At 61.1% G+C, this 18,852-nt stretch overlaps 2 protein-coding genes across 4 annotated transcripts in view; both read left to right on the top strand.

Annotated features, from left to right (window-relative positions):
* Positions 1-12,812, top strand: part of P4HTM (prolyl 4-hydroxylase, transmembrane) — a 33,528-nt gene extending 20,716 nt beyond the window's left edge. For both annotated transcript variants that reach the window (XM_075938400.1, XM_075938399.1), the window contains exons 3-9: positions 1,223-1,413; positions 2,689-2,785; positions 5,737-5,899; positions 7,909-8,094; positions 8,516-8,606; positions 9,074-9,197; positions 10,096-12,812. In XM_075938400.1, coding sequence (XP_075794515.1) covers positions 1,223-1,413; positions 2,689-2,785; positions 5,737-5,899; positions 7,909-8,094; positions 8,516-8,606; positions 9,074-9,197; positions 10,096-10,313 — 1,070 coding nt within the window. In that variant the 3' untranslated portion in view covers positions 10,314-12,812. The remainder of the gene's footprint in view (positions 1-1,222; positions 1,414-2,688; positions 2,786-5,736; positions 5,900-7,908; positions 8,095-8,515; positions 8,607-9,073; positions 9,198-10,095) is intronic.
* A 141-nt stretch (positions 12,813-12,953) lies between these two features.
* Positions 12,954-18,838, top strand: WDR6 (WD repeat domain 6). 2 transcript variants are annotated; one of them, XM_075938396.1, is made up of 6 exons: positions 12,954-13,128; positions 14,240-16,664; positions 16,950-17,030; positions 17,370-17,486; positions 17,816-17,934; positions 18,014-18,838. In XM_075938396.1, the coding sequence occupies exons 1-6, from the start codon at positions 13,059-13,061 to the stop codon at positions 18,517-18,519; spliced, it is 3,318 nt and encodes a 1,105-aa protein (XP_075794511.1). In that variant the 5' UTR covers positions 12,954-13,058; the 3' UTR covers positions 18,520-18,838. The 2 variants fall into 2 exon arrangements, with proteins under 2 accessions (XP_075794511.1, XP_075794510.1); XM_075938395.1 differs by lacking the exon at positions 12,954-13,128 and having other exon boundaries at positions 14,131-16,664.
* Positions 18,839-18,852: the final 14 nt, after the last annotated feature.

Here is an 18,852-nt window from a genome sequence, read left to right as displayed (position 1 = left end):
TGGACACAAGTGGCTGCGTTCTGTTTTCGGGGGGCCCCGGGAAGCAAGCAGCAATGGCGGAGTCCGCGGACTTAGCGCCTAGCTCTACTGAATGAGAAGCCCCCTTGTTGCTGTGGGGGTTAGCAGGCAGTGTCCATTCCAAACCAAAGTCATTTCCCACCTTTCTTTCTTGTCAGTGTGTTTCTTGGTTGGGCTGTGGGCTGCTTTTAGCCAAGAGACTTGCCGAGTCTAGGGCAGGCGGTTGAGAAATCAGCACAGAGGTATCTGAGCTTTCTAGCTGGACCAGACGCTCTGACTCCTTTCCCAAAAGAGCTGCAGTGCTAGCGAGGTGCGAGTGTGGCTGGCGTCCTGTGGGGTCTCTCCGCCATCCCCGGGACAGGATTGTTAACCCCACACTCCCTTTTACTGCAATTCTTCTGGCCACATAATCCCAGAAGGAACTTCTCTCCATTGAAAATTGCATGCGCTCGAGATACTAGCTCTGTGAACTGCTGGCTTCGTGTTGCTAAGGAGGGCCGGGGGGAGGGGGGTTCGAGTCCTGCAGCGTGTAATACAGGTACCTACCTGTTATTTCTGGGACCCCTGTTGGTGAAATCTCCTCTTCCCCTTTGGTATAAATCTGTGCTCAGAGATCGGTCGTCTCAGTGGAGCCGAGAGCACCTCATTGAGAGCTTTGTGGGCGTGAGGCTGGTGGCTCCCTTCCTCCTTCACATCAGTGGATTCACTAATCAAGGCTCCACCTGGTTCTCTGCCAAATTCCCCTCTGAATGAGGGCAAAGCAGCCAGGGAGCTGCAGGCATGCCCAGCACAAAGGCTCTTGGTTCTCTTCCTCCAGTCATTTCCGGCAGCTAGTATTCAGCAGAGTCCCTAGCCGCCTGTGGGTCGTCCTCTGCACTGCTCCATGGGGACAGGTATGCTGAAGACAGGAACAGATTTTAAAGTTCTATTAAAATGAGTGGTAAAAATGTTTGTCATACATAAGATTTAAAAAGCGTCTGTACCTCTGGGCATAGGACTTAGACTGGCCACACACACAGGGTTTGTTTTAAGTCAGAAGAGACCTATAGTCCTTAATCTGCAAAGTCCAAATTAGGTGAAACTTCCCCTCTACCAGATCTGTTGGAAAGCTTCTTATTTCCCCCTTTCTTTGTTATTTGCCATTGATTAGAGATTTCACTGCAACGGTTTCCTTGGTCTTCCATTCACGCTTTCTTCTCTGCAGAAATTCCGGATTTCCTAAGCGAAGATGAGTGTAAGCTGATTATCCACCTGGCCCAGTTGAAAGGTCTGCAGAAGAGCCAGATCCTGCCCACAGAAGACTATGAGGAGGCCATGGAAATGATCGAAATCAGCCAAATGGACATCTTCAACCTGCTAGACCACAACCAGGATGGGCAGCTGCAGCTCAAAGAGGTAGCGAGGTGGGGAGAGCCCTAGAGCGGGTTCAGATGGGGACTGAGGAAGAGCGGCTGTGGTGCAGCTACCCATCTGTGTGTGGCTAACGGCTGGCGCCTGGCACTGCACCTTCCTACTGACTGGAGGAGGTCGGGACTCCGCAGGCCTGCTGCGTGAAAGAGACACGTCTTAGGAGTCTGGGAAACATTCAGTGTCCGGGATCCTGCCGGGGGCTTGCAGCCGCAGGCCCTGCTAGGAAACGTCTGCTCTGATGGGCTGGGCGAGGGGTCCCGTGCGCGGACCTGTGCCGAGCTGAGAGAATGGGCAGTGTTGTGGTGGGTCCCCCGGCGGGGCCCTGCGTGGGGAGGTCTGCAGAGCTAGCCAGGCCTGCCCACGGTGGCCGAGCGCTGCAGGGTCGCTGCTTAGGAGTGTAGAGCTGTGTGTAAGCTGCTGAGTCGCTGGGGCAGGGCTTCTCCCCCTGTGTTGCATGCGGAGGGACTGCATGACCCCAGGAGTGGGGACCGAAGCTTGAGCCTGCCAGAGTTCCTCCGCCCTGGCTGGAGAGGCAAAGCCCTAGCGGGCGGCGGGGCCAAGACAGAAGCCTTTAGCCTGAGCCCCAACACCCAGTGCTGAAGCCCCGGGCAGTGGGGCTCAGTCTTTGGCGTTGGTCCCAGCAAGTCTGAGCCAGTCCCAGTGACCCCATTAGAATAGGGTCTCCGCCCCCTTTGGGGGCCCCGCCCCCTGTCTGAGAACCGCTGCGCTAGGGTAAGCCCGTGAGGTGGGGCCTGCTGCCAGCACGTGGGGAGGCACAGCCCGGAGGCTCACTGGGACGCTGAGCAGCTCCTTCCCGCCTGCGCTCCACAGGTCTGCAGGTGGCCGGGGGGCTAGTGAGGCCTGCCTGCCTTCGTGCCCTGCCTTCCCTGCGCTGCTGCAGAGCTGGAGCTCTCGGGGCGCTTGGTCCTCTTCAGAGAGCAAAGGTCCCTTTCTCCCCCTTCCCCTTGAGGCCCTTGGGCGCAGGTGAAAACAGTGGCGCTCTCGCTGCGGTTGGCTGCCCCTCTGAGACCGTAACTGGCTGGCTGGCCCCAGCTGTGCTTCATGGGGGCGTGCACTGCCATGCTAAAGCAAGTGCTGGTCACGCGGCTGTAGCTTCTGTCTGGCGCACACGTTCAGGTGATGCACTGGAGCCTGGCCAGCTGATGTCCCCCAGAGAAGCGACCAGCCCCTAGGGCTTAATTAGCATCCCAAAGGAGCGAATGCTAGCCCAGGATGTGACCATCTTCTTTGGAATTCCAGGTGCTGACCCACACCCGCCTAGGGAACGGCCGGTGGATGACCCCTCAGAGCGTCCGGGACATGTACACGGCAGTCAAAGCAGACCCTGATGGCAATGGTGAGAGGGCTGAGAATGCCTTGTGCCTCTCGTGCATTGGAGACCAGATGCAGGGCTGTAATGTAAGGCTGGAGCAGGCCAACAAGCACAATCCAGGCACACAGCAAGCTCTCTCCTTTGCCAGTCACTGCCAGCCCTCAGAGCCCTGAGAAATAGGCAGCTTTATTTGTGCGCGCATGTGCCCGGCTTTCGAATGGAGAAGTGATTTGCCTGAGCCCGCTCACAAGGCAGCCTGCAGAGCTGGCACAGAACCCACCCCTCCGGGCTCCCAGCCTCTGCTCGAACGCCCCTTTGCATTATCTTCTGAGAGGGTTACTTTGAGGGTGGCACTGCAGATCCCTGGGTGGCTTGTGGGATGGCGGTGTATCGCCTCGCACAGCAGCCGGAGACCCCTCTGTGGCTCTGCTGAGTGGCTGCAGGGAAACGCTACAGCTGCTGCGCTGGCAGCACAGACATAGCCTAGCGGCCCGGTAAGGGGTGCAGGAGAGCTAGGGCTGTGCCGGACTATTCCAGGCACCTGATTCGGCCCCAGTGGAATGGGGGTGACCAGCTGTGTATCTGGTACATTGGTGGACTCCCCCAGGGGCCCTGTCAGCTCGGCCTTATTTTGTGCCATTGCATGATGGAGAATCCCTTGGCTACGCAGCTCTGCTTTGTTCCCCTTCCGGTCGTTCTTGGGGACCTGCAGCCCCTTTCATCCACAGAGCTGTCAGATGCCGCCCCATCCCCACATTTCCAGGGTGATTTGTGTCTCCTTCCTACTGTTCACAGCCAGCCAATTTGGAGAGCTGCCTGCTAGCGTCTCTTCCTGATGAAAGGGTGTCAGGGTCATTGCACATGAAGGCAGTTTCCTTACTCGGCTGTTGGTGCTTCTGCCCCTCTTCCCATCCAAGTTTCATATGCGAAGAGTCCGGATCCGCGCAGGCTTCCCCCGGCTTGCCAAGAGCCACCGCTCCCGCTCTAATTAGAATGCCGGCAGTTGAGTGACTCTCCGCTTCCTAATCAAATTAAGGAACCATGCAGCCTGTGCACACTCGCCTCCAGTGGCCTGGCTCTCGGAGCAGCCCTAGAGCTTTTGGGGTGGGAGGAATTTGGCTAAATATCCGGCCAGTGCACTTGCCTCAGTGCTCTCTTGGCTCGTGCCGTCCTTGGCTGGGTTAAGGGCGGATGATCTAACGGTCTGCGGCGTTTCCACCACGCTGAACTTTCACAAATGAGACGCTTCCCTTCCGCTCCCGATGCTGCGCTCCCTGCCATTGGCAGCCCTTCACTTCCAGAACCCTGCTCCCCCCATCCTTACAGGCCAGGTCACAGCCGGGATGTGGCACTGTCCTCAGGAGGGGGAAGTGCAGACTGCTGGAGTTGAACTGGGAGTGCCAGCCTCTGGGGGAACTGTCCTACCCTGCCCTCTGGAAGAGGGGGCAGCGGAACACCGCCCTGCTGTGGCTAAGAACTCTGGTTTGTCAGCACAGGGAGTTCTCAAGTCCAGAGGCAGCTGCTTTGGGTGCTGGATTTTCCTTTTGGTGGCTGACATTGGTAATCCACAGTTAGCTGTGCTAAGCTGTCTGGGGGCAGGCTGGTCGCTGTGCTGGCACATGGGGCTAGACACCAACCCGATTCTTCGTCCAATAGAGAACAGAAGGTCTTCCCTGAACTGGGAAAGGCCAGAAGATAATCCTTCTCCCTGCTGCTCATGCGCGTGATGGAGCACAGCCATCGCCGTGACAGCCGAGAGTCAGGCGTGCGCGTCAGCGCTCCAGGGAGGAAATGTCTGTTGCTTGGTTCTGGTGTCACGGTCTGTTTTGTTTCCCTCGTGGGCTGTGAGCTACATAAATGCAGAAAGGCTTCACAATCCGTGTGTGTGTTGCTTAGCATCACTGTTCAACTGGCAGGCAGTCTCCTTTGAAATACGGGCAGAGTGTAAGTCCAAGTCCATTTATCGCGTGTAGCACAGTGCAGCCTTGTATTACAGATGGCAAAACTGGAGAGGCTGTTCACTTCATTATAATAGACTAGCCCATTTACCCAGCATTGCTTGGGCCCTTAAGGAGGAGTTGGGGGTGCAGGTGTCAGGGTTAGGGGGTGAAGGGAGCTCAGGGCAGGAGACTGTGTGTACACAGGGGAAAGTGAAGGGCCAAAACGTCACTCCTCCCCCCCCCTGAGATTAGTAGCAGCATTGCTTGCTCTTCCCCTTTCTCTCCCTGCCAGGGAGCGGGAGCGAAGTGCACAGCCTGAACGAGGAATGCAGCAAGCTGTGCGCTTTCCCCTCGCTCCCTGATGAAAGAAAATGGTCAGCAATGTCCATGTACGAATCTGGGGGGGAAGCACAAAGCGTGCGTGGGGGTGGGAGGCTTGAGATTAGGGCAGTCCGGCGGGAGGGTGCCCCAGCCAGCCCCTTTCACTTGCCTATTGATTCTGCTTGGATGGATGAGAAGCATCGCGTTGCCCTGGCACAACCAACCCCTGACCTTGCTTTAAGTTACGGTAAGAGGAATTTGGGGGTCCTAGCTCTTACGGCTCAGGGGAAGCTCTTGAGCAGACAGATGCTCGCAAATGTAGAGCAGATAACTGTGAAGTGCTCCTGCAGAACACAGTGAGTACCCACAGCGTATTCCTGGAGTTCGACATCGCACAGTTGTTGCATTCCTAGCGGTCCCAGCGTGGCCTCTGCCCAGACAGAACAGCGTGTGCCGGGACCTGTTGTCTCTCTGGTAGACACAAGCAAATGCAGTCTTTTCCATTTCGCACCTCTCCGATGTGGCTCTTTGGCTGCCAGTGAGTGGCCAGGGCAGCTCTGAGGCAGCCGCAGGCCCATGGCATGGCATGCTTTAGACGGGTAAAACCCTGCGCTGCCTTTTGGCAGGTAGCTGTCCCTGAAGGCAGGAGCTCCCAGGGAAATGTGCGGCTGCTGCCAGACGGCTGAAGGGCCGGCCTGCTTTCCTTCTCCACAGGCGTGCTGAGTTTGGAGGAGTTTAAACAGCTGAACATTCGTGACTTCCACAAGTACATGGGGAGCCAGGACGTGAAGATGAGTGATCTGGTGAGGAACAGCCAACACACCTGGCTGTACCAGGGCGAGGGGGCTCATCAGGTCATGAGGTCCATACAGCAAAGGTAAAGGCACTGGCAGGGTAAGCGTGCTGTGCAGACACTGCCATCCTCTCGGGGGCGGGGGTGGGACGCGCACACACGTGGGGGTAAGCGTCGAAAGCAGATCCGCTGTGCCCAGGGTCCCAGGACAGAGCACGGTGGCGGTGCTCTCTGCAAGCGCACGTTGCTCGGTGGTCAGAAGTGAAACTGCTCCCCTCTGCTCGGAGAGCAGCCTCGTAGAACTAGCGCCTCGGGCCCTGGGGCCCCTCCAACTAGAATTTATTCAGGCATGAGGTCTCGCGGGTCAGGTGTTAAATGGAGAGGATGCCTCTGGCAAGTGGGGCTTTGCCCACAGAAGCTGGGGCCCGACTAGATCTTCGTGGGAGGGGCCCTGGGACTCCTCGCTGTGTTTGTGGCTATAGGCTAACACTGCTCTACCCCGGAGGCAACCGCATGGGGGAGTGAATGGAAACATTCCTCAGGCGAGCTTGTTGCTCACTCCCAGCGTGAGCTAATGCGCCAGTAATTACTGTGCGTTGACTTACCTCCTCTCACGCCTCACCTGGGTCCCCAAGGAGAACTAACTCGAGTTGAGCCGAGCCATCTGGCTCCTCGAGCACACATCCAGTGGTAGGTCTCGCTGGCCAGGTTCGGCCCCACTGGCCATCCAGAGATGGGTTCAGCCTCAGACCCGACCCTCCTGCCAAGCCCTTCTCTCATTCACTACCATCACAGCGGAACGTCTCTTCCTTTGCCCTCAGGAAGCTTGAGAGAAACATGGCCTGAGGCCTGGAATTGGCTCTTGGCCACCCTGGTCTTGAGTGTGTCCTAGACAGGGAACTGGTGGCAGCGTTACGCCACTGGGCAGAGCGGGCAGCGGCTGCACTTGGCTTGTGTCTGTTCATTGGAGCCTTTGCCAGCACGGCCCTTACTTGGGTAGCACAGGGGGCTCCCAGCGGTAGTCTGCCGCTCCAAAGGGTGTGAATAAAGCCCTTGTAACAGGTGGGATTCTCAGATGCCAGAGCCCCCACAACCCTGGTACGGATTTTGTCAGCCAGCCTAACGGGTCTGAGAGGTTCCTGCTCGCTCTGGGGCAAGTGGAGACAGGAAGTTCTGGGGGGACGGGGGGCAGAAATCTTAGAGCAGGCGGGTCTGGGTTCCTTGCTCAGTGCTGCTGGGGTGATACCGGACAGGAGATGGATGCGCACTGTGAGAAGCTATTGCTACGGAATCTTGTTTCCCTTCCGTGGAGGCCTGTCGGGGTCCCTTTGCTCTGCTGGGGGTCGCTGGGCTCTAGGGGCCGTGTGCAGGAGCCGTGGCACCTGGAGGTCTCCAGGGATGCCTACGGAAGGACTCTTTCCCCGCAAGCGGCAGCTTTGCTGCGTGAGAGCCGCTTAGCCAGGACGTTTGTGGTTAGCACTGACTAGTCTAAGTACTCTGGCACATGCTGGTTCTCCGCACCGCAGGGAGGTGTCGGGCACTGGTCCGCTTGGCCCGTTGTACAGCGCCAATGCTGCCTGTGCTGCCCGCGAGTAAAGCTGACAACGCTCAGCAGAGCCGTGGCTTGCAGGGTCTCTGGTGACTCGTTACTGCCGCCAGGTGAGCGACCGATTGACTTAAGTGACAAATCTCCCCTTCGGCCCAGGCTGCCACACTGTGGGGTTGTAATGTGGCTTGACTGTCTGGGGCGGAGCCCCACTACGATACCTTTCGGCAGGCCCCTGGCTTCTGCACACGGTTGAGGGGGCCCGGTGATCCTCCGGGAGGGATTCACACCTGCTTCCCTGCACCTAGACCCTTCCTGGAGACTCTTGTACCCTGGCGCCCGCGGGAAGGCCAGGGAGCGGCCGTGGGGTAGTTTAGACACTTGAGACCCATCGATTGTTACAGCCGAGCCGTTGCTTGCAGCCTGTCCCTCCTCCCGGGTTCTCTGAGGCAGGAAGTGTCGCTCTGTCTGCCGAGCACTGTGCCCTTCCTGGTGGGCGGAGTGGGGTTGGCTTGTCCCTTTTCCCACCTGCCTTCCTCCTTCCCAGGGTGATGCGCCTGACGCGGCTGCCTCCTGAGATTGTGGAGCACAGTGAGCCCCTGCAGGTTGTGCGGTACGACCAGGGAGGGCACTACCACGCCCACGTGGACAGCGGGCCGGTGTTCCCCGAGACGGCCTGCAGCCACACCAAACTGATCAGCAATGAGAGCGCTCCCTTTGAGACCTCGTGTCGGTGAGTGGCGCCCTGGAGGCGGGGCACTCGGCCCCTAGCTGCAGGGCTCGCTCTGGGCAAGAGCCTCGCTGAGGGGACCCTGGTGTGAGACGGGCGGCTGAGCGCAGCACGTCGATTGTGGGTTTGCTCGCTGCCCTGCCCAACTGGAAGGGGAGTGAAGGGGTTAACCCCTTGTGTCCCTCCAGCCAGTGCAAAGAGAACCTGCCTGGCTCCAGCAAGCTGGAGGCCAGAACAGCGCCCTGCCGCGCAGAACCCTGCGGGTTAGCCAGGAGCAGGTGAGGGGCCCTGGGGACACTGTCCTGGTTTGGGGCCAGGCAATCCAGCCTTGTGGCCCTAAGCATGGGGTGCGAGGACGGGGAGTTGAGGGAAGGGTTTGTCACTCTTCCAGTGGCAGCATGCAAGCGGCTGTGCTCTCTTCCAGCTACGTGACGGTGCTGTTCTACCTGAACAATGTGGTGGGGGGAGGAGAGACCATCTTCCCTATCGCTGATAACAGAACCTATGAAGAGATGGTAAAGAGCCTGGCCCTGCGCTTGGCGCGTTTTCTTCGCGGGCGGGGGCGGGGGCTTACACGAGCGGTTCTGCTCTCGCGAAGGGGAAAGGACGTTTTAAACCAAGTGGCAAAGCCCAAAGGGAAGAGACTGGTGCAGGGCTGTGACCAAGAGCCTTCCCGCTGGGGAGCCTCCCGGGGCCGCCCTAGCTTTGCTCCTTGCCTCTTGGCAGGTTTCTCACATGAGGATGAAATGGCTTCAGTGCACGCACGTTGCTGTCACTCCGGCTGTCACACCAAGGGGGTGGGAGACTGCAGACGGCCAGGGTAGCAGAGCCGGGGAGGGCAGGGCAGGGCAGGCAGTTCCCTGCTGCAGAGATGAGGGGAGACTCCTGTTCAGCGCTGTTGTAATGGTCGGGTCTGGTAAAGGGGATGTGATGGAGGGGCAGAGGCTCCACATCTGAGTCCTACTTTGTTCTCCTTTCTCAGTCTCTCATCCAGAATGATGTTGATCTACGAGACACCCGGAAAAATTGTGATAAGGGCAACCTGCGAGTGAAGCCGCAGCAGGGCACTGCTGTCTTCTGGTACAACTACCTGTCAGACGGGGAAGGTACCGTGCACCGCGCCCGTCAGCAGGGAAGGGCGGATTTGGGAGGACAGCAGCCTTGCTTTGGGCACTGCCCTGTGTGGTGACAGGCCAGCCAGGAGCCGATGAGCACTGCTGAGTTCCTGGTGGCAGCTGGACTGAGTCTTCCTGCGTTGATCAGCAGAAGGCCTAGCTAGCTGCCCCCCCCCTCGGGTGTGAGAGCTTAAACCGGGGCCTCGCTTCCACATGCGTCCTGGTGGCAAGATGCATTGTACGCATTGCCCAAGTGTGACAGAAAGGGAGACCGCCCTCGGCTCTTGGGTGGGGAGGGATACTGCCTGCACAGGGCTTTGCAGCGCGTGGGAGTATCTCCTTCCAGCCACGCCTGCTCCAGCACCAGGGCGCCCCAGAGCTGCTGCCACCCCTGCGGTTGTCCCTGCTCCCCATGGTCAGCGCAGTTTTTCCATATTCCTGACAACCGGAGCATCTCTGCATGTTGCACGTTGGCCAGTAGCTGACGCAGGGGGTGTATCTGTCCCTCGGCTTTTGCACTCCGATCCTTCGCGGTGACAGCCATCGACGGAGCTTAGTGCCATGCTGGTGCCAGAGCTTGCTCACTTGAGAGAAACTGGGGGACAGTTACCAGGAGCACTGGCCAGAGGCATTACCCCTGGGGAGCACTGTTCTTCTCTCGCAGGATCTGGCACTGTTGGTGCGCATGCTGTCACCATGAGTGCCCGCACGTCAGGGCAAACGCTGAATCTGTTCTTGGGCACCTCGTCTGTCTGGAGCCCTAGTCCATAACGCCGCCATGCAAGCCACGGCCGTCTGCACTGGGCTGCGCCAGAGCCGCTGCGGGCGTGAGGGCAGTTGAGTGCAGTGCTTCCCAGCGTGACTCTTATGGTTTGTGTCCCTTTGGCAGGCTGGGTTGGTGACCTGGATGAATATTCTCTGCACGGAGGCTGCCTCGTCACGCGGGGAACCAAATGGATTGCCAACAACTGGATCAACGTGGATCCCAACAAGAGGCGCCAGCTCCAGTTCCAGCAGGAGATGGCTCGCTATGCCAAAGAGGGGGCCGAGGCCCAGAACGAATGGACTGTAGATAAATCCTACAGCAATGTGCATGTGGAATTGTAGCGTCCCGGCGCAGCTGGGCTCGAGAGGCCTCTTCAGTAACCCCCGGGACTTTTTGCACCTGCCAGTTCAGTTTCTATTGATGTAAAGCCTTTAGAATTCTGCCCTCCCCGCCCCCATCCCTGCAGCGGTCTCCAGCGGCGGTGTAGCCTGCGTCTGTCGCTCAGAGCTTGGCGAGCACAGCGCTCGGGGCGGGAGGAAAGCCTCGTGCTCATGGCAGGGTGGGGGGGCTTGACTCACTATTTGCACATCATTTTATTTCAGGGTTGGTTTTTTGTGGGGCAGGCCTAGGTCCCCTTGGCCCTGCCCTACCCAGGCTTCTTGCCTCTCCAGGCGGGGCCTTCTGCAAGGGCAAGGCACTGTTAGTGGGCCTGCAGGGTGTCAACCCCGCTTCCTCCAAGGTCTTGATTTTCCTATTGAAATGGATTCAGTCTCTTCTTTAGCTGCCTCCACAGGGGTTTGCTTGGCACCTGCCAGTTTCTGTCCCTCCTCCCTCCAGAGCATCGGCTCAGCTCTCTTGGCCAGTAACTTGCAGCCAGGCCTGAGCCCGCTGCCTAACCCAGGGGGAAATGGGGACAGTGAGTTCTGCATTAAGCCCCTTCCCTAAATTCCAGCCCCGTGGTATGAGACTGATCAGGGACAGAGGGGTGTCCTTCCTCTCCTGCCAGGGGAAGGGAAGTGGTGCATGTGCGGCCTTGGGCCCGTGGAGACCTTACAGAATACTTGTTGTTAATGGTGAGTCCGTCTCAGGGGTTGCTGTGGTTCTGAAATGCGTTTGTTGGGTTGATTCTCAGGGAGAAGAGAAGCTTTTATGTGCAATAGCAGAGCTGGATTAAGTGGGGGAGGAGAGTACCGCTCTACCGCATGGTTTGGTTGGCTGCCTTGGTAGGTGTTTGGCTGTTTCCTGAAGGTTCCTTCTGCCAAGTGACTCATTCGCCCTGCATCACAGAGCTCCGCATCTATGCCCGTGTTCTGTAGCAAGTCGGAAGTGTGGGGGCTGGGGGGACTCCCAGAGAACGGAACAAAAGAGGCCTCTGTGTATCTCCTTCTGATGCTCGTGTGCGGAGAAGTTGATCACTCCCTGCTCGCTTGGGCTTGGAGCATTTTCTTCCCTAACGGGTTTGAATTTGTCAGAATTTGTGTGTGGGGAAGGAATCGGTTTGCGTGGGGCGAGGAGTGGCACAGATCCCTGCCTTGCCGGGGCATGGGTGACTGCATGACTGCAAGCTCTGGAGATGGGATGTCCTCGCTGCTGGTACATCCAGAAAGTCAACAAGTGCAGGGCCATGCAGCCTGAGGGGCTGAGTGAGCCTGTTAGATGCGCAGCCATCTGCTGCGGAAGTGGCTGGAGTTGGGGCCGAGGTGGGAGCTGAGTTGGTTGCTTTGGCTTATTTATTGACTGTGAAGGGAGAGGGCTTAGTGTGCTACTGTAGTGTCTGCCCGAAGGCCAGGTGGATGCACTGATGGTCACAGCTCTGTCGCAGTTCACAGTCTTAGGTTACACGCTTGTGCAAGAGATGGCACGAGTGAAGGCTGGGGACAGTCCTGCTGAAAGTTACCCTCCCAAGCAGGACTAGCCCTGACCGGAGGCAAGGGAATGGAGCAAGTGTCGCTGTGAAATCTAATTCCTTTGTATGGTGCTCTGGGGCTTGGGAGCAGTTGGGAATGTTCAAGAGCTTGTCCTGTAGCCCCAGCACTGGGAACTGGGTATGCTGCTGGTAGTTTCTCTGTGTTACTCTGCTGTTACGCAAGCAGCTAGCTTAAACCCAAGCAGAAATGTATCAAGTGCACTAGGCTAGTGTTGCGTGTTGCCACCATGCAGCACCCCCAGACTAGGAGACCAAGAGGACCCTGCCAGCCTTCTGCATCTCATGGGAACGTGCAGTAGGGGAGCGCCTGCCTGGGGCTCTGCGAATGGTTAAGAGTGTGTTACCGCATTTCGTGTCTCTTCCAAATCACATTGAACTCTGCTGCCACTTGATGAGCAGAGAGCTGAGTAGCTGGGGTGTGTTGTGAAGAGGAGAGAGTGGTATGACTCCAGTGACCTGTCACATTCAGTGCAGCTGAAATCTGACCTGCTGGAACCTTTTCTTGATGTCCCTGGACTCGGCGATGTGGGGCGCTGGATGGGGGTGTTGCTGCCCTGCCCTGTGTTCTTTCCACTCCACCAGCAGAGACTGATCTAAGAACGGAGGAATTTGTACGTTATTTTTGTACGATGTCATAGCTCTGATGCTTTCTTCATAGGGTGATGTGGTGTCATTTCATTTCTGCTGGCGGGCATGGCTTGTTAGCGGCTGTGCCGATGCCACGACTGCACCTGTTGCTACTCTTGGCACTTCAGTTGCATGTGCAAGGCCCAGTGCCTGCCCTGGGGTGGTGTGTGCTGCATCCTCCTGTGCACCGGCACGGTTGTCCCTTATTTCCTATTTATGTAAGTTATTGTGTCGCTGTGCAGAGGAGCCAGCTGCCTGCCCTGCAATAAAACTGTGAGAACTCCTTGCTGCTGGGTCAGTGCTGCCGGGCCTGGGGCCGCCTGGTTCTGCAAACGCCTTCCCTGCCCAGCGCTCTGGGGCGGGCCCGGGCGGGCAGCGGGACCCTGGGGAGCGGCTCGCGCAGCTCTGGCGCCCGCCGGCCAATGGGGAGCGGCTGAGGCCATGGGCGGGGCCGAGCCGTGCGGCGCGTGGAATCGCTTCCGGGCTCGCACGTGGGGCGGGGCGGGGCTTGGCGGCGCGCGCAGCCCGGGCCATGGAGTCGCTGCTGCTGCGGGTGCCGGTGACGGCGCTGCGCTTCGTGGGGGAAGCCCTGCTGGTGGCAGGTGTGGGCGGGGCTCGAGCATCCTAGCCCCGCCCCTGCGGGGGGCGCTGGGCGGGAAGGTGCTACGGGTTGCACTAGGTGGGGGGCGGGAGGATGCTGAGCGGGGGGAGCGCTGGGGGGTGCTGGACAGGAAGGTGCTACGGGTTGCACTAGGTAGGGGGCGGGAGGATGCTGAGCGGGGGGGTGCTGGACAGGAAGGTGCTACGGGTTGCACTAGGTGGGGGGCGGGAGGATGCTGAGTGGGGGGGCGCTGTGGGGGGTGCTGGACAGGAAGGTGCTACGGGTTGCACTAGGTAGGGGGCGGGAGGATGCTGAGCGGGGGGGTGCTGGACAGGAAGGTGCTACGGGTTGCACTAGGTAGGGGGCGGGAGGATGCTGAGCGGGGGGGTGCTGGACAGGAAGGTGCTACGGGTTGCACTAGGTAGGGGGCGGGAGGATGCTGAGCGGGGGGGTGCTGGACAGGAAGGTGCTACGGGTTGCACTAGGTGGGGGGCGGGAGGATGCTGAGCGGGGGGAGCGCTGGGGGGTGCTGGACAGGAAGGTGCTACGGGTTGCACTAGGTAGGGGGCGGGAGGATGCTGAGCGGGGGGGTGCTGGACAGGAAGGTGCTACGGGTTGCACTAGGTGGGGGGCGGGAGGATGCTGAGCGGGGGGGCGCTGGGGGGGGTGCTGGACGGGAAGGTGCTACGGGTTGCACTAGGTGGGGGGCGGGAGGATGCTGAGTGGGGGGCGCTGTGGGTGGTGCTGGACAGGAAGGTGCTACGGGTTGCACTAGGTGGGGGGCGGGAGGATGCTGAGCGGGGGGGCGCTGGGGGGGGTGCTGGACGGGAAGGTGCTACGGGTTGCACTAGGTGGGGGGCGGGAGGATGCTGAGTGGGGGGCGCTGTGGGTGGTGCTGGACAGGAAGGTGCTACGGGTTGCACTAGGTGGGGGGTGGGAGGATGCTGAGCGGGGGGAGCGCTGGGGGGGGTGCTGGACAGGAAGGTGCTACGGGTTGCACTAGGTGGGGGGCGGGAGGATGCTGAGCGGGGGGAGAGCTGGGGGGGTGCCAGAGGGACGCTGGGGGAGGCCGCTGGACAGGGCTCCAGTCACGCTGCTCTCTGTGCCCCCAGGCGAAGGGCCCAGCGTGGGGGTGTTCCAGCTGGACTCCGAGGGCTGCCTGGCGGGGAGTCGTTGGCGGCGGGTGCTGCGGAACCACTGCGTCCACGGGATCCGGGAGCGCCCCACCGCCCCGCACGGGACCCTGGCTGTCTTTGGGGGCAAAGGGCTCGTGGTGCTGGAGCTCTGCGTGCAGGGCCAGGAAGTGAGTCTGACCGAGCGCTGCCAGCTCCGCCAGCTGCACGACTGGATATGGGACCTGCAGTGGCTGGTGGGCAGCTCAGGGACCCTCACGCACGTTGCCTTGGCCCTCGGCCATAACTCTGTGGCCCTGTATGACTATGCCAGTCACAGGACCCTACGGGAGGTGCACTGTGAGGAGAAGTGCATCCTCTACTCCGCTTATCTGGCTGGAGACAGCTGGGACCAGCTGGCAGTAGTGGCTGGGACAGTCTTTAACCAGCTTGTTGTCTGGCGCGTGGCCGATGGGGACGACGACGAAGCAAGGATCAAGCCCCAGAGGAGGATCAGTGGACACGACGGAGTCATCTTTAGCATCTCCTACTTGAAGAGCAAAGGTATATTGGCCTCCGCCTCAGATGACCGGAGCATTAGGGTGTGGGATATTGGGGACTTGCATGCGCCTTGTGATCCAGTGCGCTGCCTCCTGGTGTGTTATGGCCACCAGTCGAGAGTCTGGTCTGTCAGGTTGCTGAGCGACTGTCTCATCAGCATTGGGGAGGACTCTGCCTGCATTGTGTGGAACTACAGTGGCGAGATTGTTCAGAGCTTTAGAGGGCATAAAGGGCGCAGCATCAGGGCAGTGGCTGTCCACGAGGCACGGGGCTGGGTGGCCACAGGTGGGGCGGACACTGGGGTTAGACTCTGGCACATGAGAGGATCTGAGCCCAGTGGGAATGGCCTTGTGCAGCTAAACTTCAGCTCACGCCGTAGGAATGGATCCCCCAAGGCCGTAAAGCTGGTGGACGCCAGCCGGCTTCTTGTGATGACTGATGCGGGGGCCATCTACAGCTACGACTCGGCCTCCGGACACTGGGCTGTGGTCCTGGAGGATGCAAACTATCAGTCCTACTGCCTCCTGGAAGTTGTGCAGCTGGCCACGGGCAGCGTGCTCTGTGCCTTGGGCAATCTGACGGGGCACGTCAAAGTCTTCCCCCTCTGCTGCCCCACAGAAAGTGAAGAGAAGAGGCTTTATGGGGGGAAGGTCCACAGCCTGAGCTGGGCAGCGTGCCCAGGCAGGGATCCCGGCAGGCCTGCGCTCTTTGCCTCTGGCCCAGGGGGTGTCCTCCTCTGGCTGGAGGTCTCATGCCATTCCTCCGGACAAGTGGCTTCGGTGGTGGAGAGAGGCTGCTTTCTCTTGCCAGTCTGCCGGCACAGGTGGCATACAAGCATTGCCTTCTTGCCTCAGGGAGGCCTTCTGGTCTGCGGTGACCGCAGGGGCTCCCTGCTGCTGTTTGCCCACAGCACGGCTCTGGGATCTGGCGCAGAACAGGAAACGAAGGCTACCCGGGGGGATGGCGACTCCGGTGACAAGCCAGGTTTGATTCCTTTCCAGGAGAAAGGAGCCTGCCCCTTGCAAGGCCCCGTTTCTCTGCTCTTTGGGCTTCATGGGAAGCTAGGTGTGACCTCAGTGATCTACCACGAGGGCTACGTCTATAGCACGGGCAGGGACGGGTCTTACCGGCAGCTCCGCGTGCAGGAGCAGCAGCTGCAGGAGCTGAGGAAGCAGAAGCCGTGCAAAGGGCTGGAGTGGATCGAGCAGCTGCACTTCGCCCCTGATGGGAGCCTGCTGGTGCTGGGCTTCCATGCCAACCACTTCGTGGTGTGGAGCACCCGGAGCGGCGAGCGGCTGCACTGCGTGCCGTGCGGCGGGGGCCACCGCTCCTGGAGCTACGGCCGCTGGCTGGCTTCCGAGGCCTTTGCGTACGTCCGGTCTGGGGACGTCTTTGTCTATCAGAGCAGGCGCGGGCCCAGCAGGCAGCACGTGCTGAGGGAGCCTCTCCATGGGCGGGAGTGGACGTGTGTGCGGCACGTGGGCACGCTGCAGGCCTGTGGGCACCACGGCGTGGATATCCTCGTGACCGGCAGTGAGGACATGACGGCCAACGTGATCGCCTTCAACGCGTCGACCCGCTCACTGGCTCCGCTCGCAGCCCTCAGCGACCACATCTCGAGCGTGAGAGCGCTGGCCCTGGCCCGGGGCATGTGGCAGGAGGAAGCAGCCAGCTGCTCCGCTCTGCTGTTCTCTGCGGGGGGCAGGGCTGAGATACACTGCTACCGGCTACTGCTGGGCAGCGACGGCAGTGCCAGGAGTGGCGTGGCCTGCCAGGTCATCCACGTGGCCTCCCACCGCCTGGATGAGCACTGGGATCGCATGAGGAACAAGCACCGAGTCATCAAGATGGACCCAGAAACCAGGTAACCCCCCGGCCTGGGATGGGGGATGGGTCAGGTGGGGGGCTACTTCCTGTCACGGCTCTGGAGGGAGCCTGAGAGCCCTGCTGTCCACCGGGCCGGCTGAGCCCGCGGGGCCGGGTGAAATGGGACGCTGCCCTAGAGCAGCTCAGCTAGTGCCCCTCAGGCTTCCAGTCGGTCGGCTCTGCTGCGCCCCTCCGCGAGGCAGGGTTAGGGTGTGGCCTTGGCTCCGTGCAGCGGGGCCCCCGAGCCCGGCCGCTGGCTGACCGGTTACTGTGCTCGCTCCAGGTACATGTCCATCGCAGCTGTGGCTGGAACCCGCGCTCCCTGCCTCTTCCTGGCTGCCGCTTGCAGCGACGGGTCTGTCCGGTAAGGGGGAGTCTCGGCTCTGATCCCAGACCCCTGCTCTTCCCCAAGGGGCTGGCCTCTTCCAGCTTGCCGGGGTGGGGGACAGCGTGATCCAGGGGAGGGGAGGCCGTGGAGGAAGAGATGCAGCAGCGGGGGCTCCATGAAAGCAGCTGCTCCCTTGGCCTTTCGAACTCCTGTGTGGAGTCTGAGAGGCTCCCCCCCCCCGCCCCGCTCCCCCTCCCCTCTGAGTTGGGCGAACGTATTCTGGTCTAGCCACGGGCAGGAGAACGGGCCCGGGGCAGAGCTGCAGAGATCCGTGCGCCCCTTGCCCTGACCGCCTGCCCCTTGCTGCTGTTGCAGGATCTTCCTGATGCTGGAGCCTGCCCGGAGGCTGCTGCTTGTGGCCGAGTCCTTTCACCACCAGCGCTGCGTGCTGAAGGCGGAGACGTTTGAGCACAGGGTAGCGGGAGGCAGGAGGTGGGTGCGTTCAGCCGGAGAGCGGATGAGGGGGAGGGGTCCAGGGAGGCTCGTGTCCCCTCTGGCCAGCGTCCCTCGCCCTCAGGACAGCCTCCGGCCTGGACTAGGCCGCTGACCCGGCAGGGTGAGCAGGGCCCACAGGGATCTAGGCGTGTGGCTTGCTGTGGCCTGGCAAACCCGCCTGCAGGGTGCTAGGGCCCCGGGGCCGCTGCGGAACTGGGGGGAGCCTGGTTTGCCGGAAGCCCCCTCTGGGGCCAGCCTGGGCTGTGCGCGTTGCACCGTGGGGCCCGGACCCAGACTGCCCCACCCCCGTGTGTTTTATTTCCCAGGCGGCACTTCCTGTGCAGCGCTGCGACTGATGGGAGCATTGCATTCTGGGATCTCACGGCCACCATCGAACGCGCGGCAGCCGCCCCCGAGGAGCTGGGCGGGGAGCAGCCGCCCCTCGGTAGGTGCCTGCCCCGGTTGCTCGGTGCCCTCGGGGCGGCCGCCTGCGCTCCTGGCTCACTGAGCTCCTCTCTCCGCAGCGCTGGGGGCCCCGTCCCTGACTGTCCGGGCTCACGGCTGTGGCGTGAACAGCCTCCACGTCCGGCAGGCGGGGGCCGGCCGCTACCTCGTGGCCAGCGGCAGCGATGACGGCTCCATCCATGTCTGTCTCGTTGCTGTGGATACAGGCCCCGCCCTGCCTGGGGACGCAGAGCCGGCCGTGGCCGGGGCCCGTGTCCTCCTGCTAGCGGCGTCCTCCAGGCCCTGTGCCCACGCGGCCCACGTGACGGGACTCCGGGTCTTGCGGCCAGACCTGCTGGTCTCGGCCTCTGTGGACCAGCGCCTGGTGCTCTGGCGTCTGGACCAGGGCGGCCTCGTCTTCCTGGGCAGCAGGTTCTGCCCCGTGGCAGACGTGGCTGAGCTGGACTGCTGGGGGCAAGAGGAGCGGGGCTTTGGGTGTGTGCTCTGTGGGCAGGGCCTGGAGATTGTCTGGTGCACGCTTGGAGCAGGGCCCCTGCAGCCCCTCTCCGGCAGGGCCGTGGAATAAAGGGGAGCACCTGGCAAGCCCTGGGCTGCCTTACTGGGGGCTGAGGGGGGGAGGGGGCTGCCCATTGCCACGGGGCCAGTTTTGGGCCGGAAAAGGGTCCCTGGCAGCTCTGGGCAGCACCCCTGCCTGGTCGGCTGCAGGCTCCTGCCCCGGGGCCTGGGCTCGTAGCCAGTGGGAGCTGCCAGCCGCTTCTGGGAGCCACCTGAGGTAAGCACCATTCACCCCTCCCCCGCGCCTCGGCCCCCCGAACTCCCTCCCTGCACCTCGACCCTTGAGCCCCTCGCCCTCCCGCTGCCCCTGCCCGTGAAAATGAGCGAGGGAGGCGGGGGCAGG

This window comes from Pelodiscus sinensis, chromosome 11 (assembly GCF_049634645.1).
Source record: "Pelodiscus sinensis isolate JC-2024 chromosome 11, ASM4963464v1, whole genome shotgun sequence".
In the NCBI taxonomy this organism is placed as follows: domain Eukaryota; kingdom Metazoa; phylum Chordata; order Testudines; family Trionychidae; genus Pelodiscus; species Pelodiscus sinensis.
Note: the sequence above shows the minus strand (reverse complement) of the source record. Positions and strands in the feature narration are given on the sequence as shown.